The sequence below is a fragment of the Atractosteus spatula genome, chromosome 15 (assembly GCF_055471065.1).
Source record: "Atractosteus spatula isolate fAtrSpa1 chromosome 15, fAtrSpa1.hap1, whole genome shotgun sequence".
Lineage (NCBI taxonomy): Eukaryota > Metazoa > Chordata > Actinopteri > Semionotiformes > Lepisosteidae > Atractosteus > Atractosteus spatula.
This window is the reverse complement of record NC_142720.1, coordinates 20,829,774-20,853,361: the sequence shown is the minus strand read 5'-3', so window position 1 is coordinate 20,853,361 and position 23,588 is coordinate 20,829,774. Positions and strand designations below refer to the sequence as shown.

Genomic DNA, 23,588 nt, shown 5'->3' with positions numbered 1-23,588 from the left:
TAAAAGATGCCTAACCCACTATCCATAAAGCCTTTCCCGTCTTCACTGGACTGAATGCCTGGGATTTGCAATTTATCCTTTGGGTTTTTCTAGTTGTCACTCATGTCATATTACTCATTCTAATATGGATTAGAAAGTGAAATTAGTACATCAAACAAGTCCTTCTTATACCTCAATATGCTCTCTCAGGTGGATTCTATGGCATACTTTAAGGTCTGGGGACTTGTTCATGCGGAATATATTTGATGCCAAGATGATGATGTGCAAAATTAATTCTCCTAAGTGTATGTATCTAGTATATAAAAGCACAATCAGGTGTAGCCTATTCTCAGTGGTAGGAGGCAGTATTCTAACTCTATTTTGAGGAGTCAGCAGATTGGTATGGGGTTTATTGACCCTTAACAAATGCAGTTCTGCAAAACAGCTCAGCTACATAATCATCATACCTTATCTACTGTATGTGAATCACCCTAATCTTAATCCTTAATACAGTCACTATAATATAGCGAGAGGTTTATTTTTATAGCCTAGTCGTCTTTATTCTACTTGTGTTTTAATAAAATGTAAATGCAATGGCCACTTTTATGGTCTGCTTCTGATGTCGTGTGCAAGGCTGTGGGGAATCCATCCCTGTGGTGTTTCTCTGTGGGTCTGGCAATGGATGGATACTGGTTATATTGCCAGACTTCTTCTGATCTCTGCTTTCTTGAAACAATCGGGCCTTGCCGTGTATGTAGACATTAATCTTAAAAGAACAGTTTGCGTCTCGTTTGTTTCTTTGATACTTCCTTTGTGGTCAAAGCACCAAGCCTGACCTTCCTCGCCGGCTGATTCTCTGAAGAGCTGGCGAGCAGGAACTGGCACAGCGCAGGAGTTCATTTTTGCTGCTGTACTGCATGCGTCTGTCACGGATGTAAACCTCCCCTCGCATCTTGTTTTGTTTTGCAGCTTCCCTATGAGTTGCAAGACATGGTTAACAAGCACATGAGGTCCACTCTCCCGGACTCTGATGCAGCTCAGCAGGATCCGTTCCAGAGCCTCACGCTGGCTGATGTGGTGCCCACCTCCGTCATCGCCAGGGTGCTGGAGAAGCCGGAGCCGCTGGTGCTGAATTCCGCCCAGTCCAGCAGCAGCGCCGGGCGGCCCGTGGCCGAGGACGTGTTCGTGCACGTGGACATGACGGGGCCGCAGGCGGGGGGCGGCGGGCAAGGCAGGGAGAACGGGGGCCCGGGCCGGGCGGCCAGCCAGCAGCAGAACGGGACGTCCAAGAGGCGGAGCAGCTTGGATTGCCCGCTGGGGGAGGATGGGGGCAACGGCGCGGCGGTGCCCTCTTTCGAGAAGTTGAGCCCCTACCCTGCGCCCCCGCCTCCCCACCCCCTCTACCCCGGTCGCAAGGTGATAGAGTTCTCCACCGACGATAAGGTGAAGATCCCAAAGAACAGCCCTCTGCCAAACTGCACCTACGCTACCCGGCAGGCCATTTCCCTCAGCCTGGTGCAGAGTGAAGAAGAAGGGGGGGAGCGGCAACGGACAGTGCCGAGCAGCCCTTCGGTGTCCGAGGGGGGCTGGCGGTCGGGGGCCTCCTCCTCTTCTGGTGGCCGCCACAACACCCCACAGCAGGATGTGGCCGACCCCCACTCCAGCCAGTCCAGCCCCTTCAGCAGTCCCCCTCAAGCCCCCAGTGCGTTTGCGAGCTCGGGTAGCTCTGAGGAGGACCTCCTGGCCAACTGGCAGCGCATGTTTGTGGAGAAGATGGCCCCGGCTACGGAGGGGATCTTAGTCAATCGCACCTCCTTCAGCAGCGAGACCGTCAAGGAGCTACAGAGGAGCCGTCTGGGGAAGGCGGCACTGGAGAGGGGTGTGGCGGGTGGGGATCAGCACGGGATCTACTCTGATGGAGAGGAGTCATCTCCCCGAAGCTGGACAGCCAGCCGGGAGTCCAGTCTCGACACCGACAACAGCAGCGCGGAGGCGCGAGCCCGGAAGAGCCAGTATGGCAGCAACTTCTCCCAGGAGGAGAGTGAGAAGCTCCTGATAGCTCTGGATGCTCAAGACGATGGAGGCAGCTGCGACACCACTATTACTGTGGCTCCGGCCCTGGCCAAGACCAGCCCCAGTGCGAGGACGAAGGAATATGCGGACGTTGAGTCAGCCGGAAGCTCCACAGAGGAGAGAGACATCCTGCCGCAAGATTTCCCCATCATTACTCCCAGGGTCTTGGCAGGGCTGGAGGACCTCGTAGAGAAGCCACCATCCCATCAGCAGTCTGGCCCAGGTACCTCATCCACCAGGCCACAGAAGAGCCCCAAAAGGATGGGTGTGCACCATCTCCACCGCAAAGACAGCCTGACCCGGGCGCAGGAGCACGGGACTCTTCTTGACTAAACAGGACCAGCTGTGGCTCTGCTGTGGTACTCCTTTCGCCATGTGCAGTGGCAGAAGGGCTCTGGTGACAGCGAGGGAACTGGAATGGATTTGTCAACAGGCGGCCGATGTTTGCAGAGGTTCCCGTCTGTCTATAATGGTCTTACTTTCTTTCCTACAGCTGGCTCATTCAGCTCCACAGGAGCTGGGTTCTGAAGAGCTTACAGAATGACAAGAGGCGTTAGCCTTCTGCTCTGGGCTTGGAGGAGAAAACTTTCATTATTTTATTGTATGCTGGTCTCCAGTGTTTCAAGTGTCTTATGAGGTTTCATTCTAAAAGAGGTGAGTCTTAATACACAGGAAGGCTTTAGGCTTCCTTCAGACCTTTGGAAAATGGTTTACCCCAGAATGTAGTCATGTTGCAGTTTTTTCCTCAAGTACCATGCACCTGTGTGCTCGCGTTCCACATCATTCCCAACTGGGGAATGTTGGATATTCATTGGTTCAAATGGAGTAATTGTGATGCACAAGCTAAACGTTCCCAGGTTTTTATGCACGGAGCTTAAAAAGCACACCAAAGCAGAGGATGTTTGCATCTTGAATCGCCACAAATCACCCAGTTTCTCTGTGCCCATGGACTCCCTGGAGAGATCAGGGTATTTTTTTCTGGGCAGCACATGGCACTTCCAGTGTGCCTGGATTGTGTGGAAGTATCTGCGGCTAGCCACCTGGAGTAACAGCGGTGTCCCTGTGAGGCAGGCGCTGCCACAGGATTGCTCCAGCTGCCTGACTCGGACACTCCTGGTGCCTGTCCGTTCCCTGTGCAGGCTTGGGTAGGCATGACAGAGCATGAGGGAGCGATCCAGATTTCAAAGTGGATCTCTTCATGCGTCATCAGTTGTTGAAAATGGCATGAAGTAAGTTGTCCAGAAACACTCAGAAGGCTCACCAATGGCAGGCCACTTGAAGTCATAGAGCGGACTTCAAAATAAAAATATAAGCATCTGAAGACTTTTGGGGCAGTTTACTTTGCAAATATACCGTAGCATTAATGATTGAGTGAATTTTAGATCCACTTTGAAAAGTATTTCATTTCCTGACATCTTTAGGTGTGAAAGCTCCAATGGGAAGCCTGTTCAACACAATAAATGTGGTTTGTGTGATCGTTAATCTGATATCGGAGTGCTTGCCCTGCCCATGGTGTCGTAGCATTAAGCGATCAAGGTGTTCCTGACACAAACGCTTCCTCCACTTCATTCGGTGAAGTTCACTACTGCACTTTCAGTTCAAATGTTTTCATTTTGTGATTGCAGTTTTGAGTTTTTTATCTCCATTTTGAGTGTTGGGTGTGGCTGCCTATGTTGACATGCTTCTATTAGTAGGGTATTCCTGATGTTCCGTGCAGTGTGAAAAATGCAACAACACTTGATTGACCAGGAATGGAGGGTACTCTAAAAAGGCAGACTTCTCTTTATTGTGTTTTATAAGTGTGTAAGAAATGACAGAAACCGTTAAGTACTTTTATAATTGCCTTTTCTAAGTTTCTAGTTCCAATAAAGCTTCAAAATAGAACATGAAATCAAAGTGTTAAAGTGTCAGCATTGTGTAAATTGTCAAATCAGCATTTATATAAATGTATTGGGCTAATGAAACAGTTCATGCACAAAGAATTAACATTAGTCCTGCAACTGATCTTGATTTGAAAGCAATTAATGCAGGTCTATTGATTGTCTTTTGACTTGCATACCAAGAAACGAATCATGTCTTCTGATTTGCAATTTATGATTACAAAGAGGTTTTGTTTTTGTGCCCATCTAAAACCAGGGAGCAGTCAGCTGCAGAGGAGACATTAAGTCTAGGTTCACGGGTCAGCACCGAGCAGGAGAAACACCTTAACAGTTTATAAGACTGAATAACTTAATTATGAACAGCTCTCTTATGCAGAGTCAGCACCCAAGTGGTTTTTGAGCTTGAAGACGGATCCTTTGAACCTCTGTAAATGTTAACCGGTGCCTACTGTTAGAGGGATCTCTGCTCTGTTAGAGATGCTTCTACCCACCTCTGTTATGTGCTGCTATACCACGATCACAGGCAATTTGTTTGCAGTATTCAAATATGTAACAGAAGAGATAGAACATTTTTAGTCTTAAAAGGTGCTGATGTGGATTTTTGAACTTCTATTACAAATAACTACTTCATCCATCCTCAATGGGAAATGTTCACAGACATCTGGGAGAGCTGAAAGAGCTGAGCTCTCAAGGCAGTTCATATTTCCTATGATTTGTGTGCATGTGTTTTGCAGAACTTTGGTTCTCAGGCCCAATGTCAGAGCAGGGGTCTTTAGAAAACGCCATGTACAGCACCTGCTTCCAGCTGTGTTCTTTGACTTACCTGTTGACAGCTGCTTCTCACTGTAACACTGAGATAGAGGTGCCCCTATTCGCTCAGAGGGTTCCTGCCAGGCTGGTGTCATGTCTTCTCTCTCATACGCCATCAAAGATATCTTCATTGTATGGTGTGGCATGGTGGTGCAGTGGTTAGCGTTCCTGCCTCACAGCACTGGGGCCTGGTTCCGTTCTTGGGGTGCTGTCTGCATGGAGTTTGCATGTTCTCCCCATGTTTGTGCGAGTTTCCTCCCACAATCCAAAGACTTACTGGTAGGTTGAATGGGCTCTGGTTTGAGTGTCTCCTTCTACCCTGTGATGGACGGGTGTCACGTCCTGTCCATGTCCAGGGCACCTCCTGCCTTGTGTCTGTTGCATGCTGGATAGGCCCCAGCTCCCCATGACCCCAACAGATGGATAATAGACAGTTAGAAAATGTTTGGGTCACGTCATTGCAGAAGTGCGTTTGGAACAGGGAGTAAGCAGAGCACTTCTTGCTTATTTCGGAGGAGGACCAGCTCTAGAAAGTGTTGCGAATCCTGGTGTTTGCAAGTTCAGGAAGTTGGCGCAGGTTGCTTTTTGGAAGTCGAGCACAAGGGAAGTTGCCCTTGCTAACACTTTGCTAGCTGGCTGTCTCGTGATGAACACAAGGTTTCTCCTGACAGCTTCCCGAGCGTCTGGCGCAAGACTCAGGACGGATTGTCTGTACGGTAGTTCAAGATGTGTAGTAAGGCTCGCATGAGAGGAGAGGAGTATGCACTTTTTGTTTTATTCTTGTTCTGTAATTGAAGGTTTAGTTCCTTTAAGAAAATGTGCCTTTTCACCTTTCCCCTTTTAGAGCGTTGGACTTCAAAGGGTGTGTCAGATAAAAGCAAAAATAAAATCCTCTCTGTATATTGTTCCTTTCTTGATGAAACGGTTAGTCAACAGTTCATTTACACTTCCATCTGGCTCAGGGCTGACTTATTAATTGTATTGTACCATGGATGTAGCACTGCAGAAGTGCAATTTTGTTTTTAAATTGAAGAATTCAGCAGTTAGTTTACCTGATCAGGAATGTAATCCTAATTATTGTAGCATCGTTCTTATTTTCATGATTATTCCTTTTGATCTTTGTTTAAAATGTATCTGTTGCTATGTGTGTTTTTGTGTACATGTCTATGATTTTGAATTGACTTTTTTAGTATTATTTTTCCCCTTTGCTTTCCATTAATCACTAGTGAAATTTCTGAAGTCTTATAGCTTTCAAGGGAATACTGCTTCACATAGTGGGTTGTGTGTGTTAGTATGTTTCTTTAACTGATGTTCAGTTCAGATTGCAGCAAAAGCATTGCTGCTGAACATGAGTTCAAGGGCATTGAGAGAGATGGAACGTTTTTCTATAGTTTGGATATTCAGTGGTATACGTGATTGTTTTACTTTAAAGTACTAAAACAACTAAACAACTAAAAAATTAAGTTGTACACCACTGCATGTTTCCCATTCAAAGCATTAATGTATTTTACTTAAGGGTTATGTTTATGGTAGCTTAATTTAGGTTGGGGTTTAGCTACCACACTGTTGCTAGATGTGTGCAATCGAGTGGTCTTAATCCACACCGATGTATCCCAGCAAATTACATTTGAGAATCACTGTAGATTAAACCATGGTAAAATGTTTTTATCTTGGGTAGAATTAAAGAATGTTCTCCAGTATTTGGGGGTAGACAAGGTGCTATTTTAAGGTGTCTAAAGTTAGAGATATTTCTGTGTTTGAGTGGCTACAGTGTCCTCAAATTCTGTCAGTGTTGAGTCCTGTGCCTTTTCTGTTCAGAGCATGCTGGGATATAGGTAGAACTGCAAGAGCTGACTTAGTCCCATCTGGAGAAGAGAACAGTGTTTCCCTTTGCTGGGAGCAATAAATACTTCAGACATCGATGCCAGTCATACAAACAGACTTTCATAACCTAGCCTGCCAGAGGCAGTATTATTCATTTATTCAGCTGATATTTTTTATCCAAGGTCGCTTCCAGTTGCAATTGTGCGATTGCCCATTTCCAGAGAATTTAAGTGCTGGAGCGATCTGGGTGCAGTATCTTGCTCAAAGGCACTGCAGCAGCATTCCCACCTGGCATTCGAACCCATGACCCTGCAGTCAGATGTCCAGAGCTAGCAGCCAGAGGCTGCCAGCACTCTTTTAACCATCTTGCATACAGTGAAAAATAGTCCTATTTAAGGCAGCCTGCCTCTCTTTGGAGCATATGTCATTTATGCATGTGTGGAAGACATGACTTTCCCTATAGCTCTAGATCTACTTCTGCAGCAGTCTGTACATTTAATCATTCAACAAAATTGGCTTTGGAATGACAAGTAGAATGTGAGGTCAGGACTGTTGGAGGTTCGAGGCCATGTGATATAAACTTTCTTTTGTTTGCTCTTTTATTATACATAAAGGTACTTCTTATGTGCCATAATTGATAGATATATAACTACCCTCCAAAATTAATAATGCATTCTTTTTATTACATTCTAAAATAGACCTCCTATACTTTGTCATTTGTCAGCATCACACGTGGAAAAGGGCTATATAAATATTTCAGTACCTTATAAGATATTCTCAACCCACAGTCCTAACCAACTTTACAACAAAGCAAAAATGTCTTCTTTAAAAATAGATGGTTTGGCTCATTCTTTCGTAGCTTTTATGGACCTTGTCTTAAACATGCATGAATATTAATTGGATACACTTGCACAAGACACAGGCAGCTCCAAAGCCAGTCATCCATCGGGAAACTGTGGAAGAAAATGAAATGTAGTATTATTCAGGAACAAGTGCTGCACCTTTTAAAGTGTTGCTTTCAAATATATGTTTTGTTGAACATATGGTCCTAAGCTTTTTATTTATTAAAATTGGTAGGTGAAAAGTTGAAAACATTTTTTGCTTTCATAAGGTAAAAGCTCAAACTGAATTAGACTTATTATAACTGAATTACTCACTACAGTTTATAATTAACTTTCTCTGGATGCATTTAAAGTTCTTGCTAAACATTCCAGCTTATTCTGAACAGAGGTGTCACTGGGCATCTTAATTTGTAATTATCACAAATTAGCAATGAACTGCAGCCCACAATCTTGCAGTGTCCAACCTGTCATTGACTGACATATACTTTCTGCATTCATTTTAATGAACGTCAAGACTCCAAACAGTGAAATAGTCCATATTATGGTAGTTTCCACTGTCCTGTTAATTTCCTTTTGTGTCGTAACTCGGGGACTAAAATTCCTTCTCCACCTCTCTCTATTTGTTGAGCACTTGTATCATGTAGGAATCTGTTCTTGTTGACCCATTAACCAGTTCAAATACAAGAGCAAATGTTGCACTTGTTGACTAACCCAAGGAGCAATAACTTAAGTGGTCAAATGTCTGTTTTCCGGCTGGCTTGATAAGTATTGAAGTTGATGAGATCTCCAAGGCGCTTCTGCTCCTCTGGGTGAGGTTTTAAAATTGTGCTCAGCTGGTGCTTTGTGTGCGGAGTCTGCTTGCTTGCCCTCAGTGTTTGCCAGGAGAACCCATGTGCACCTGTTGCCTGGCCTATCTGAAATTCCCGCCATTAGTGCTCTTCTGACTGGGGTAAAAGCTGCAGAGTCAGAATGGAAGCTTCTCTCCTCAGGATCCCCTCTGAAGGCTGTCAGAGGGGCACTGACACACGTCGTGTTATTGGTGTTAATTGGTTAATCAGGTGCTTTTTGTGCCGGGGGGAAAAAAACATTTTGTAATTCCGATATTTAATTTTTCACCCCCATGTATCTGTTCTTCCATCGCATTTGTTTCTCCGTGGAGTTGGACCATGTAAGTTTTCCCATCCTTGTCAAAAGAAAAGACTGTTAAACCTGTACTAATTTTATTTTCTGACTTTTTAAACTGAGGATGTATATTTTAAAAAAACAAATAAACTATTTTAAAATTTGGGTGTTTTTTTCCCCGTCTTTTTTTAAATACAGTACGCAGAGCAGAAATGTGGTTTTACCGTCGTGGAAAAGCTCTCGTTTCTTCGTGCTGCTCAGGGACGATTGCAGCAGGTTGGCTGCCTTGAAGATAGCATCAGTTCCCTTACCTTTAACTGAGTCCTTTCATCTAACAGATGTGCTGTAAAAGAAATATGACTGTTCATTCCTAGATTCAAGAGATGCTAGAAGCACATCTGTTCTTATCTCCCTGTCTACTTTAAATAGACCTATAGACCCCTTTCCCACCCAATGCCGATGACCTGTGCAATATAAGAATGATTTTTTATTACAAGTCTAGGAAATGAGATCTGTAAAGCCATAATAAAGAAAAAGATTTGTTTTTTCAGATATCCTGAACTACTGGTGTCCTGCCCAGGGCGTACCTTGCCTTGTGTGAGTTGCATGCTTGGATAGTCTCCAGCTCCCCCATGACCCTGGATTACATGTGGGTGAAGTGGTGAGAAAATGGAAGGTAGATTGGTAGAAATAGAAGGATTGGAAGAAAGTAACCAAATACGAGAAAAGAAAGTTTTGGTTCAAAGTTATGGTTCTTCAGAAATGCAGAGGATCTGTAAAGATTTTGAAAGTAATCGGAGCCCTTCTCAGTTTACACTAGGTGACCATTTTTACCAAATGTGAAAGTACAGAAAAAACAAAATCAGACCAGTGTCTCGAAATGCAAATCTTGATTTTGTATGGAAGGATTTTATTAAGTCTTGAAAGCTAATGACTGATCTTGGCTCGTAACCTCCATGCGTGCCTCTTTTCGCACATGTGCTGCTCATGTGGACACGTTGAGCCTTCTCCGCCATTTATCTGCTTTGCAATTCCAGCAGCTGAACCATCTGTGTGTTCCCTATACCGGCTAGCAGAGCTTTCAAGTTCCTAAGCCTTGGGACAATGCAAATTGCTAGAGCTGTTAATGTGATTGCAGTTCTATAATGCGAATTGCATAAGAGTAAAGCCATTATTTAAATTTGATTTCAATTCTTGGAGAAGGTTACCTGCACTGTTGCAGCAAATTTTTGATGACAGAAAACAGGAGTGATTAAATTATCTCTCCATTTCGGTAAAGAGATCAGTATCCATGATATTGGGCTGTGAGGATACAGTGAGCTGTGAGCCACACAGCATGTTAGGCTGCCATCTGGTGGATAGTGCTCATATGTTCTTGGCTGAGAATCGGATATACTGAAGTCCCCATTACCTGAAAAGCGCTTTGAGTGGAGTGTCCAGAAAAGCGCTGTAAGCTATTATTATTATTATTATTATTATTATTAATTATTATTACTACTACTTAGTTTTGTTCCATTGCAGAGCTGCACACCCTGCAGAAACCCAGAAGCCTTAAACTGCGCTAAGGCTATAAAAAATGTAAAGCACGCCTATTTGTTGGTCTCCCAGTTCCTGTAACATTGGTCCTCTTATAGTGGATATCCAAACCTCCCCATAATTAGTTTTCATTTATAGAGGTGGAGACTTGCTGCTGTTTTTGGTTTGGCTGCTGAACAGGATATTTAAAGTGCTGAAAGGAGATCCACTGTGCTCAGGCTGAGGTTTTCCTGGGAAGTGATGCATGCCTTCAAAGCACCCGACTTCTCACCTCTCAGCACTGCTGCCCGTGTGCAGGCATGTTTGAACACTTCACCAGAAGGAGCTCATGTCCATTTTCTTCTTCAAGACCCATGTATGAACTTGTCCTCTCGAGACTGGCTAGTGTTATATCCATGTTACAGTCCCTATTGCCATTCCTCTGCCTGCCTTGCTTATATACAATCACACACGCTCGTGGTTTGTCCCTGCAGCCTAGCAACAGGGAACTGGATCGAGGATGCTCTATTAATTATAGAGCACGCTTTTCAGAAGTATTATTTTAGCTTCTGCAGAGCTGCACCTGTCAGTGGGTGAGAAGAATGGCCCTGCAGGAATGCTGAGGCACTCGGGTCAGTGTTCAAGAGGCCTTTGGCAAAGACCTTTGCGTCCTGCAGTGTCTCACAGCTGTGCATTTCAAGAGCTGGAGGGTTCGTAAGGAAATCGATGAAGGAGCTGGTCTGAACGCCCGCCTCTCCCGCCGGGCCTCTCTGAGCTCCTCGCCTCCGGGGGGTGCCGCAGGAGGCAGCAGCGATGTGCAGACGCTGCTCCTGAGGGGCCGACCCCAGACACACATGCCACGCAAGCCTGACCGCGGCAGGCGCGTCTTGAACCTGATCCCAGAGAAAGAAGTGGCAGCACTCGATTCCCTCTTTTTTTTTTGCAGAGCTTTACCCAGTAAGAATTAGTAGTGATCAGACACGTTACAGAGGAGACTGCAGCGAGGGCACCATGCTGGTCGGGTCTGGTAATCTGCCTGTCCTGAGGGGGTGACCGGGGAGGAAAGCAGTGTCTTCTCTGGGAGATCTGTAGAAAAGGAAACGGTTTTATCCCCCACTGTAGCAGCATTGTAGCAGATCACCTCTCGCACAGCTGATGTGCTTTGAGATGGGTTTTCAGATCCTAGACCTGACCTGCTGCCTGAGAAGACAGTGTCGGCTCTGAATATGTTTTCGTATTTACTCTGGATTTACTAGCACTAACATTAAAGGCAGCCAGGACTGATTTCAGCAGAGTGTGGTGATTAGCAGGACTGCACCCTCATGGGATTCCAGTCCACTACAGCGTGCACACTCACACAAGCACACAGCTCTTATTTCTGAACACCAGTTAACCTGTCAGCATGGCTTCTGGAGCAGAGAGGAGCCCCACACAGCCACGGGGAGAGCAAGACTCCACACAGAAGGTAGCATTAAACCCAGGACTTGAGAAATATGGAGCAGTAGCAGCATGAGGTCCTTCTCTCTCGATCAACGGTGAGAAGGAAATTGAAATCGCAGGATGCCCGTTTTTTTGCCAAAAGCCTCTTGAACACTGACCTGAGTGCCTCAGCATTCCTGCAGGGCCATTCTTCTCACCCACTGACAGGTGCAGCTCTGCAGAAGCTAAAATAATACTTCTGAAAAGCGTGCTCTGTAATTAATAGAGCATCCTCGATCCAGTTCCCTGTTGCTAGGCTGCAGGGACAAACCATGAGCCAGGTGTTCTATTTCCTGTTCCTCAGCCCCCACAAATTCACATTCCTGCTTATTCCGAAGGCAGGCAGGCAGGCAGATGTCACAGCCGAGGAATGACAGAAGGGACAAACTGTAATCTGGGCGTAACGCAAGCCTTAACATTAAAGGTTGATATCCGAGTCGCAAAGGAAGAGCAGGTATAGAAGTTAAAGCTTGAAATGATGAAGCTTTCCATGATGCGTTGAACTTTTACGCTCGGTAGTCTGGAAAGAAAACATTTTCATATTCATGTTTCATTCAGCAGAGAAATCTGTAATGCAACTTTTACAGGCATTCTGCAGATTTTATTAAGGTATAAAGATGCTTGCCAGAGAACATTATTCTACAATCATTAGCAGGTTTTGTAAAACAGTATATAGTTGACCTTTTTCTCCATTCATTCACACAGCTGGGGAAAGGGATCGTACTGAAAGAGAGAGTACCGCACCTCACTGGCTGTGTGGCTTTGTAGTTTTATGGTGATGCTCTCCCACACAGTGCTCAGGTAACCAAGCAAAAGCAATGCGGCAGAACAAAGGCATCTTGCACACAAAAGTGCAGACACTTTGATACTGAGGAGGGTGTATATGTTGCACCTTTGTACTGCAAATAAGGACAAATCACAGTGAAAGCTTTCAAAATAGGAGTTCACTGTCTTGTGATGGGGAAAGTAAAAAACAGAAAAAAACTCATCATAACAAAAGTGAAGGTACTTTGTGCTGAACTAGAGTCTGTTCTCCCTTTCCTACCAGCTAACTCGGTATTGATGGTATTTTAACATTTGCTGGGGATTCGTTTTTTTTCTTATGTTCACATGAGCACAGGAACAAGTGTTTAAATCATATCAACTTTCTCAGTTTTTAGTGTCTGCATGAAACTATGTTGTATTGTAGTCATGTTGATTTTATACCACAAAATAGTGGTGCAATATTCACTGCTATAGACTAATAGGAATCCGCCCAGTGCCAAGTCATTATTATGCTTTGTCGTGAAAACACTAAAAAAAGACAGGGCATGTTTCACTTTCTCTGTTTCTCTCTTTCCAGGAGAGAAGCCTTAGCAGATTGTTCCAATGGAGGGGGGTGATGCGCAGTCCAGGCAATGACTGCAGTGTTACAGTGAAGTGTTTTCCTTCCCCCTCCTCCAAGCCTAATAGTGGAAGCACCCGGGCAAAGGAGACACCACAGTCTTTTTCTTAAGAAGATGTAAATAGGTTTATTCTCTTAGCTGACATTCACAACATTAACTGCATGTAGTTCTTATATGTCAGAGGCTATTTCATATGGTTACATAAGTTTCTATTTTTATAGACTGTACATCTTTAAAATAAATAATTCACTCATAAGTCACTTGGTGTTCAGAGTTTGTGCCTTTTCTGTTGGCTGTGTACAAGCCCTACACATCCTGCACGGCAACTGGCAGCTTGCGGGCGGCGGGCGTGAGGCTCACATCTCGGTCTCGGCCAGCAGGCTGTCCCCCAGGCCCGACGTCACCAGGACCATCTGGGAGCTGGAGTCTGCGCGGGTGAGAGGGGAGAGCAATGAACAGCCTTCGCCTGCCTTTGACAGAGCTGTTCTCTGTCACAGGTTCACAGGTTTGGAGTTGTTATCTTTCTCATTAAAGACAAAGTATAACAAGTCCCGAGACAAGGGAGGTAGAGGAATAATACTGCATATTTACTGGTATAAATAATTACAGCCAGATAGTTCAGGTGGGGAGCTGCGTCAGCATGCATAGGCTGCAAAGGAACAAGTGAGGGTTTATTCCGTGCTGTAATGAGAAGAAAAGAAACCCAACGTTTCGGCCTTAAGAAGGCTCCACAGCCGAAACATTGTGTTTCTTTTCTTCTTATCTGCATGGAATAAACCTGTACTTGTTCCATTACACCAATATGCCCCACAGCTTTGATGTTTTACTTGCTTGAGTGCTGTCCTAAGACAAAGGCAATATGCCTGGCTAGTGTGCCTCTGCAGATAGGCTAGCTCTGGCCCACCCTTACTGCTGCGGGACAGCCAGGTGGTCTTCTCCCTGGCCGGCCCCCCGGTGCCCCGCGCCGCCCCCTCGTCGTCTTCCTCCCCCTCCGACAGCAGGTCGGAGATCTGCTGCTGCAGCTCGGCGCTGATGTCGTTCTCGGCCAGTACCAGCATGCGCAGGCACGTCGGGTAGTTCTCCACCATGTCCAGGAAGATCTGCGGGAGAGGGGGGGGTCTCGTCAGCGAGGGGCTCTCGGGCCCCTCTGTCCCCGCGGTCCGGACCACGCTGGCTCCAGACCGGCCTATCCCCACACAGCCCGCCTCTCGTCTGAGCCGTGACGTTCTCAGACAGCAGCTCATCACAGTACATTCTGTGAGGAGTGTGTATCACACGTTTCTTTGCCACGTGTGCCCTTTTCATTCTGTCCTGTCTTTGTTCTCTTCTCGGTCGGCCAGGGCTGTGCTTTGATTATAAAAAGCCCTGGAAAAGGACTATGTTTGAGAGCAGAGCAGACTGTTGGATTGGCTGTTTGAATAAGTGCCTTCTCATGTCCGGTGGGGAGCTGGGGGGTGAGAGGCTCTCTCTCACTGGTAGCACGCAGGCCTTGCTGGGCACAAGAGCTCACAGTGTTATGGGCGAGAGGAGCACTGCACCTCCAGGTGGAGCTCACTCTCCTGGAAGTCCCTGTGTGGCCGACAGGTGTGTCTGAGGGCAGGGGTTCAGCCTCGGGCTCTCCAGATGCGAGAGTGGTCAGGGTTGGCCCTTATTTTAAGAAAAAACTGTCTCTCTGACCTGTGGCTTATATCCATCCACATTTCTTTACAAGTGCACATGGACAGGAAAGGTCATCCTGAGCCAGAGTGTAACCCAGCACCGCTGACCTCTATCCCCCATTCACCCACCTTCCCCAGAATCCCCTCGAGAGGGCTAGCTAGCTCCGGCAAGCTGAGACACAAAAGCCCCTCAGCCTGGAGAGAACCCATGCCTGTGCTGAACACTAACAACAGCGCGCTGTCAAAAAGTGTTAACGAACTCGTGCCTGGTTCCTTCAGCTTTTGTCCTCTGGAACATCAAAAGCTGCTTCTTATCATTCTCAGAAATTTAACACACAGCGAGGTGAAACCGGATGACAGCTCAACAGACTCCCCTGGAATATCTATGCTGGCAGGTCAGGTGACCTTTGGAGCCTTGCTTTGTAAAGGCCGGCAGACAGTCAAGGACTTCCTGACTGCGTGACAGAAGCGCAGCTTTTCCAGCATTGACATTCAGGCTCACCTGCCACTGCTACAAAGAGAAACAGCTGTAATTCCCTTTAGACACACTGGGCTGAGATCAAAGAGACAGCGGAGGTTTTCCAGCTAAAGGGGTTGTTTGATATGGAATTTTCAACCTTGTACTAATTTCAGACCCTGAAGGTTCTACCTCATTTGCGTACACATGAAAGACCTCATACACTCAGCTGCAGGAACTATTTTGACACCGAGATATTTGCTCACTGTCCAGCTCTACAGCGCTAAAACACTGCTGCTGAAAAACAGCACTCTTGAGGCACAAGCACACAGCTCCACCTAGTGGCAGCTGTACAGTATGTCTATGTGCTCTAAGTGCTGTATTCCCCCTTTCTGGTTCTCAGACATAAAGCCTGAAAGACATCTTTATGAGCATGTTTTTTTTTTATATTGTAATTGCTAATTATTTAAAATATGTTCCTAATCAATCTGGAATCATCAATTGGGATTTTATGTCTTGGCTCACAGCAATTATCATAAGAACAAGAACTCCAAGCTTTTTTGGTTACACAGAGTCGTGGGGGTCTGAAACAAGTTATGAGGCCATGTTGTTGAATCCAATACCCTGGCTTATTTCAAGAAACAACTGGATGAGACCCTCATATCGCCCAGCTGTTAGTAACCAAAGGAGGTAGATGGGCTAGTTGGTCTCCTCTTCCTTGTAAACCTTTCTCATCTTGAGACCATAGTATCCACATGAGGAGAAAGAGGAGATACACCCCCCCCTTTTCATACTATTAATCTTTTTCACTAGTTAAGATGTGCACTGATGTTCAGAGCCAGCTGTCCATCTCCCCCCAGCCTCATCTCCAGCAGCCCTTTCACAGCTGTGTGCTGCTGCCTGAGCACTCCCTTTCACAGCTGTGTGCCGCTACTTGCACACTCCTAGTCACAGTGGACTGTTGACATGAGCCAGCTGTGTGCTGCTGCTTGCACACTCCCAGTCACAGTGGGCTGGTGACATGAGCCAGCTGTGTGCTGCTGCTTGTGCACTCCCAGTCACAGTGGGCTGGTGACATGAGCCAGCTGTGTGCTGCTGCTTGAGCACTCCCAGTCACAGTGGGCTGGTGACATGAGCCAGCTGTGTGCTGCTGCTTGCGCACTCCCAGTTACAGTCGCTGGTGATGTTAGTCAGCTGTGTGCTGCTGCTTGCGCACTCCCAGTCACAGTGGGCTGGTGACACAATCCAGGATCGAACTCATGATGTTTAGATCACGGAACTCAGCCTGTGCACCAGAGATCCACTTCAGAGATCACATTTTCCACACATACTGCTCAAAATCAAAGAAATACACAAAGCGACACGCTGAACGAGTACATCTGTGGAGCCATCATACAGAATGAGAACAGGGGATGGGTCACTACATCACACGGACACTGTGGCTTTCACTGCTGCTGTCACTGGGCTTAGCAAGGACGGGATTCTGACCTGTGCGGACTGGTTGGTGAGGCCTGTTCCCTCTAGATCCAGTACCTCCAGAGTCCGGCTCGAAGCCACGGCAACTGCCAGCATCCCAGCGATCTGGTCACCTGGAAACCAGCAAGCAAAGTTTAAACTCAGAGAAGTTGCCCTGGGCAAACTGAAACAACATCAGCCTTTCGTTTTCCACCTAAGTGCAAGCTGGCCCTTTATGATCCGTGCAACTAGCTAGGCCTGTAAGGCACCATAGCTGACCACTGAGAAACATTATAGGCATTTTTTACTGCTGCCACCCTTGACAGCTCTACTTTAAAACTGAGTTTGTTGGGATAACAGGATTGTCGTGTTGTAAAAAAAAAAAAGTACAAACCCTGTCACTTTGGTATCTACCTTGCTGTTTCACATAGCATGGTTGATGGACAAGGTCTCTGTTATTAAGAAGCAGAGTTGGGCTTTGATCCGACAACTCTGTTGTCATGGAGACAGAGTGCAAGGGCTTCCTCAGCCACTGCAATTAAACACTGGAGCCTCAGGAGGCCTCTGAGCGACAAGGTGCAGAAAATACTGTTATCTGTCTTGGTCAAACTACACCACAGCACCATCAATCTTCAGAAAACCTTTCTGCCTGCAGGTCTTTTTTTTTTGTCTAAAAAGAAATCCTTTCATGCTGTCCAAAGTATAATTCAAGAGCTGTTTGCGATCAACTTTTGTAACAAAAGAAAAAGCAAGAAGCACTTGTCACAAGGAGCCCAGCAGAAACGCCAGCTTTGGAACGTCGGTGTGGTGTGAATGTCAGAGAAGACTCTGCTGTTTCTTCTGCTGTCGTCTTTTAATGGAGGCGATGACTCTGCATGGCTTGGAATTTCATAACCTGATGCTAAAACTGTCCTGTTTTGGGGTGGCGAAGTGTGACAGTAAGGACAGGTGCTCTCTGTCTTGAAATGTCCTGTGTCATAAGCAGTCTCATAGACTCTTTAGGCCACAGTCAACAGTACACTGCCAATACAATACACTGGGAGCTTTCAGCATGACCCCGTTATCCATCCATTTTCATCCACTGTGCAAGTCAGGGTCATGGGGGAGCCGGAGTCTATCCTGGTAAATGGGTGAAAAGTGGGGTGAAACCTGGACAGGACGCCTGTCCATCTCAGGCACACACACACACCCACCCTCACACCAGGGCCAGCTTTCACCTACCAGCATGTCTTTGGAGTCTGAGAGGAAACCAGAGCGCTGAGAGTAATGTAATACCCATGTAATCACAAGATAAACGTACAAACTCCACACAGACAGCACCTCAGGCCTGGATTTGAACCCAGGGCCTCGGAGCTGTGAGGTAGCAATGCCAACCACTGCTCCACTGTGCTGCCCATGATCCTTTTACCAATGCTATTTTACTAACAGATGACAGAGGGGTTTGAGCACAGTACCCAGGCTGCAGACAGAACTCCTCTGTCTTCTCTGCCCTCATTAACTGAATGATAAAGGACTACTTCAGCTGTCAGGCCTCTTCAGAGCTCATTCGCTCTCGTCACTCAGCCTGCTGGCCTCTTTAAGACCTTCCTCTCTGGTCCATGAGGGGGTTCAAGAAGAATGTCAAGGGCTCTGCAGTCGACAGCACCTGTCAGTGCTCCTGCATCATTTGTGCCGAGTCTGAAACACACACACTGGAATCAACCAGGGGAAGGACAGCTCCACAGAACCCTTCACCAGAGGCCAGCAAATCGTAACAACAGATGTGAAATCTGACCAGTGTGGATGTGAGACCTGATGAAAAGTGTGAAGCAGGTTCAGGTTCTATGAAGACTGATGAAGCTGTAAAAGCTCTGGGCTTTCCAGGCAGGCTGTTTAGTTCATAGCAAAGGAGGATTCACGGCAGCCGTATCCAAACACAAAAGAGTTGATTTAAAACCAAAAAAAAAAGCCTCTCGTCGTTTCTCTGCAGTCTGCTGTTTGTGCTGCTACTGGCCTGCCCCGTGTGTGTCCCAGCACAGCCGAGTGCCCGCGAACCGGGCCCTTACCCAGGGGGTTGTAGTCCAGATTGAGGACGCGCAGCTGGGAGCTGTGTGCCACGGCGATGGCCAGGCGCGCCCAGCCCTTGGAGGTGATGGCGGGGTTGGCGCTGAGGGTCAGCTCCTTCAGGCCTGCGGGGCAGACGGGCACTGTCACTTCCCCCTGCTGTTTGCTGCAGAGGTGTTTCTGGAAACGCTTTCCTTTTGTATCTGGCTGTGCAAAGATTTTCACTCCTAAAGTCAATTACAGTTAGAACTATCCAATACTCACGGCTGCGGTTAAGGACATGGTTAGAGTGCTATAAGAACAGAGTTAGGGTTAGAATTGGTGTTGGAGCTTTGTCTAGTGTTTAGATCATGCTTATGGTTAGGGTCAGAGTTAGGCCTAAGATCCTAATGCTTAAATTATCCTTAATATTCACGTAATCATAATCTTAACATTAACCATGACCCTCAACCTAATCTTACTGGTAAGCTTATTCCTAGCCCTAACCCTGTATGGGTCTGTGTCTCCAGAATAAAAGGAGAGAGTAGATTTGCTATGACAACTCCACTTACATCAGTTCTGTTGACCTCTAGTTCTGCTTCTATTGTTTAGAATGAAGAGTGCTCCAATTTAAAATAATCATGTATTTCAATTTGATTTGATCTTTTTAGACAGGTAATGCTAGAATATATGCTGGAATAAATGGACCTGAAAACACTTCACAAATGTAATTAACCTGAGACTGCACTGAAATGGACTAGGCTGCAGGTGCCTACCATCAGTCCTCAATGCCTAAACAAACTCTGCCGCACAGCACAGGTCCTGACAGAGCCTGCCGCTTACTGTGTCCCTCCTGCTCTTGTTGCCTTTTGAGGATCTTGTTTCACAAAGTCGGGTATCTTTGACGAATTCCTCAATTTGACGTCGCCGTTTGTCAAAGTCCTGCCGCACATTACGTGTTTACCAGGCTGATGCGCATGAGCGGATGACACATAAGCTAATGCATCTTTTCTCTTACATGCACCAGCTTGTGTCTCTGAACCGTGCTTGCGCGTGTGCCCTGCCGTGGCCTGACGTTCTTATTTCTCTGCAGATTTCCTGATTAGCTGTTAGGAAGTTACTGGGCTAGAGACTAGGGGCAGCTGCTGCAAGCTCAGAAGATAGGCACTGACCTACTGTCCGCCACGCTCAGACGAGGCGCACAATCCCGAGCCGGCGCTCCCCACTGCCATAGAATAACAAGGGATGACAACACTGTAGCTTCAGCCCACTAGACAGAGCGAAGTGATGGCGGGCCATGTTAGCAGAGCAGCTTTGCTTACCTGATTTGGCTCCGTCCGGAGGCAGCATGCCACAGATGATCTGCACCCCCTCGTCCCCGAGCATGCAGTCGCCCAGGTCCAGCGACACCAGCGAGGGGTGTGTGGACAGAGCAGTATTGAGAGCCGCCAGCCCGGCGTCCATCAGCGGGCTCCCGTGGAGACTGCAGAGGAGACACAGGAGAGCTGATTGAGGGGAGGGACGCCCCACCGCACCCTTGTCTCCGGGGATTCGCCCCAGCTTAACTGGATCTGGGGTTCCCCTCTAGCTGCAAACCGGCAGATTGGCGACCCTCCCAATCGGGAAACACCAGTTATGAATCGGGTCGGATCGCTGCAACCCCTACACTTGCACCCATGCAGGAGGAACAGGCTGTGCTTGGGAAAGCCTGCTGCTGGCCACCGGCCATTGGACACGCTGTGTGCCACACAGCGGAGGAGTGGCCGTCCTCTCACTGACAGCACGGCCAGCAACAGGGGCCACAGCTGCCTGCCTCAAGGCCACTCGTCCAGTGGCACCTGGCCAACTGCAGCACACCACATGGGAAACCCCAGTCACAGCAAACTAACAACCCCGCCCAGGCGCAAGCTGGTGACGTCTGGAGTACAGGACTCAACCTGCTCTCCCAGAGAGCGTCTCGATTGTTTGGTCAGTCCAGTTGTTGAACAGCTGGTAATTAAACCATGCCTGTAAAACTGGATGGACTCCAGATAATGAGTACTAAAGTCACTGATTTCTGATCAGAAAGTTTCTGATCTAGAGTGGAAGTGGCTTGAGCCAGAAGAAAATGTGTTTCGTACCTGAAACTGTGCTCGGAGAAAATTTCTCAAATGAAAATCCGAATGGCATTGTAAAAACGTAAGAGATTCTGATTTCTGTTTCACACGCTTGGCCTTGGGACGCCCAGCTCCCCTGCCATGTGCTCGCCCTGCTGGGCCTTGTTGTGCTGGATGGAGGGGTGCAATTGTTTCTGACATCGACACGAACGTGCTCTGCGACTGGTGACCCTACTGGTCCCACTCCGACCTCTGCGGCCCTCTTTCTGTCTCACAGCCGCTGTTCGTTTTTATTCTCTCGGTGGGGGTGGATGCGCCGCTCTGTTAGGAAGGACGCTTTGCAGAGCGCTGTGGAGCGGAAGGCTTCTTTTTCTGGTGCTGCAGGCCATCAACTCGCGTCTGAAAGTTCCCGTGAAACTCTGACCACTCTCTGCAGGTTGAAGTGCAGCATGCTTTGTTAAGGCCTTTAAGATGTTCGTGCCAGTGGAGGCCCATTAGACACGGCTTTGTGCCACCTGTGTCCCCTACGGGCTCGATTAAGTGCAGGAGGTCCTTCCCACTGAGGACCACAGACCTGCAGAAAGGGATGAGCTCCGCTTAGTGAGATCTTTGCCCCATTGCCAGACATTGTGGGAAATGACACTCCTGATCCATAGCCCTGACATTGGAGTGCAATACAGCCTGATCACACCGTGGTAAAGGTTGCCTCTCGCACCGTACCTGTCTGACACTTTCTTTCCGTACCTCTGAGCCCACCTGCTGCTCAACAGCGTCCCCGTCCCCCCCCCCCATTGGGCTGTGGGAGTCTGGGAGAAGATACCAAAACCGCGTCACAGAAAGGGTTCAATTACTGTAGATATTAACAACCAAACAAGTGAGAGCAGACCTTATTTACTGCGATTTGCCTGACACTTGTAAGATTTAGTGCTGAGATTTGCACCTCGGTAACAGTATAGAAAGATATTCTGACTTTAGGGGCAGAGAGGTTAAACCGACTGAGCTGACAGTAAGAAATCTCCGAATTGTACCGGAGAAAAAGATCAATGATCAGCGATTTCTACAGACAAAAAACCTCTGAATTAGTCCCAGGTTGCAGCATCTGATGTGCAGTACGTGCTTGTTAGTGTATGAAAGACTGGTGTAGTGTGAATAATCAGTAAACAAATCTAATTCTGCATGCTCGCCTTTTTAACTTTGATTGCATGTAGTTAAGATGCAGACCAGCAGCAACTGAAGACCCTCGTTTGCACGAAGTAAAATCCAGTCTGACGTGCAGTGAAAGAGCTCAATATGTGATCGGTGTGCCACCGTGCAGTAGATTGACTCCGTGAGACGCTTGAGAAATCGCCAGGCGATCGCGCTGGCGGTACTCACAACAGAGCCTGGATGGACCTGTTGGCCTTGAGCGCCTCCGCCAGCTGCTTGACCCGGCCGATGCTGGAGACCACGCCGAGGTTGAGGTTGAGCTGAGCCACGGAGTGGCACTCGGTCACGCCGCGGCACACCCGGCCGAAGTCGCGGTCGGACAGCTGGCAGCCCCTCACGGACAGCAGCCTCACGCTGTTCTCCTTCAGGCTGTCGCAAATGTCTTTGATCTCGGCTCCCGAGAGGGCTTCTCCCGTGATCTGAATAGAGCCCGGCAGCATCTTGCTTCGCCCTGCGCCTTAGTAAAGCACGGGGAAATTACGCATCAGAGGTCTGAAGCTGACCGGTTGACTTGTAAGTTGACGATCCTCCACACGCCCCGGTCTAGCGCAACCAGGCAAACGGCATGGTCTGTGCGATTCGACTGCCTGATCTATCCCACGAACACCGGCCGGTAAGAGACGCGGCTCCGGGCATTCGGGCTGCGGTTTAATTCATCAGCAACGCCAATGCCGGGTCGCATCGGTTCCCGCACCCTGGACGCGGGTGATCCCTGCTGCAGTGAACCGGGTTTGGACGCGGTTCCGACAGCCGGAGTCTTCGGGCGGCCCGCGATGAATTCAGCTGTGTATCACTTCCCTTGATGAATTATTCATGCGACCAAGCTTACGGCGGCGTTTAGCTACGCTAAATAACGAGGTGTCCGCCTTCCAGAGTCTCCACTGCGGGTTCGGATGGAAATATCCTCGCTGGGAGACGGGCGCCCTGCTGCCCAGGCATGCTGGAGTTGTGCTCCCGTCGCGCTGCCTCAAGAAGACAGAGGTTTGTTTGCAGGCGCTGCGGCTGTCGGTTACTATGGACACGTTGCCGTCAGTGTCTCCTCGTCTTCAAACATGGCCAAAAAAAAAAAGCACATAAGAACCCCCCCCCCCGATCTTTCACGTACAGTTTATCGCAGGCAGGCCGTTTCCACGGGCATTATTAAAGTGCACGAATTATCCTTCCGTCAAAGGCACAGACGCTGCCTTCCCTCGCCGGACTGCCTGCGATGTTGCGCTACCTAGCAGAAACGCAGGTCTGTGCGTGTGTTTCCTGGGGAGAGAGACGAGCCGGAGCAATAGATGTAACAAGTGCACCGGGTGACAAGTGGCTGCATCTTATTTTACCGCTATCAGGTGTGATTAGTAAGGTCTGGTTTTAACTTCTCCCTTAAGTAGCTTAACGCCTGTTAAGTAGGCTGCAGTAAGTTACCGGTTCCACCCTGCTAATTCTAGAGCACATAAAGCATAAATCTTAAAAGCTTAGAAAACATAAAAACCAGACATATTAAGATTTGCATTTGCATTTAAAAACATGTTGATAATCTTCATAGAGCGGCCTTTTTAAACAAACTGCAGTACTACTTTTAAACGGAATTCCTTGTAGCCCACAAACCTTTCCATGCTGGCCTGGGTTCATCGTCCCACAGCACAATAACAGCATTAAATATGAATCCTACCTGAAGGCTAAATGTCTCCCAGTGCAGCTTCAATAAAGAGCCAGAGAGGGTAATTTGAGAGAATGTCTGTGCACAGTAAGTGTATTTGGTTGCAGATTTACTTGATGCCTCTTGTGTCTGCTGGTAAG

At 47.5% G+C, this 23,588-nt stretch overlaps 2 protein-coding genes across 3 annotated transcripts in view; one reads left to right on the top strand and one right to left on the bottom strand.

The window, feature by feature from the left end:
• Window positions 1-8,692, top strand: part of tjap1 (tight junction associated protein 1 (peripheral)) — a 62,460-nt gene extending 53,768 nt beyond the window's left edge. Inside the window, exon 10 of the mRNA XM_088934118.1 lies at window positions 949-8,692. Within this exon, the coding sequence (XP_088790244.1) occupies window positions 949-2,385 (1,437 nt within the window). The 3' untranslated portion in view covers window positions 2,386-8,692. The remainder of the gene's footprint in view (window positions 1-948) is intronic.
• Window positions 8,693-13,009: 4,317 nt separating this feature from the next.
• Window positions 13,010-23,041, bottom strand: lrrc73 (leucine rich repeat containing 73). Of its 2 annotated transcripts, none has more exons than XM_088934116.1 (6): window positions 21,972-23,041; window positions 19,824-19,984; window positions 18,525-18,647; window positions 16,513-16,613; window positions 13,814-14,009; window positions 13,010-13,336 (listed from the first exon to the last, which is right to left on the bottom strand). In XM_088934116.1, exons 1-6 carry the CDS (start codon window positions 22,241-22,243, stop codon window positions 13,266-13,268), a joined length of 924 nt encoding a protein of 307 aa, XP_088790242.1. In that variant the 5' UTR covers window positions 22,244-23,041; the 3' UTR covers window positions 13,010-13,265. The 2 variants fall into 2 exon arrangements, with proteins under 2 accessions (XP_088790242.1, XP_088790243.1); XM_088934117.1 differs by having other exon boundaries at window positions 13,820-14,009.
• Between the last annotated feature and the right edge of the window lie 547 nt (window positions 23,042-23,588).

What these genes read in the sequence shown, in the direction of transcription:
- lrrc73 (XM_088934116.1), bottom strand. Translation starts at nt 22,243, where the DNA reads ATGCTGCCGGGCTCTATTCAGATCACGGGAGAAGCCCTCTCGGGAGCC. An exon ending in AGGTCCATCCAGGCTCTGTT is followed by an intron (nt 19,985 to 21,971) that starts GTGAGTACCGCC and finishes TCTCCTCTGCAG; the next exon opens with TCTCCACGGGAGCCCGCTGA. An exon ending in GCTGTCCCGCAGCAGTAAGG is followed by an intron (nt 13,337 to 13,813) that starts GTGGGCCAGAGC and finishes TCACCCGCGCAG; the next exon opens with ACTCCAGCTCCCAGATGGTC.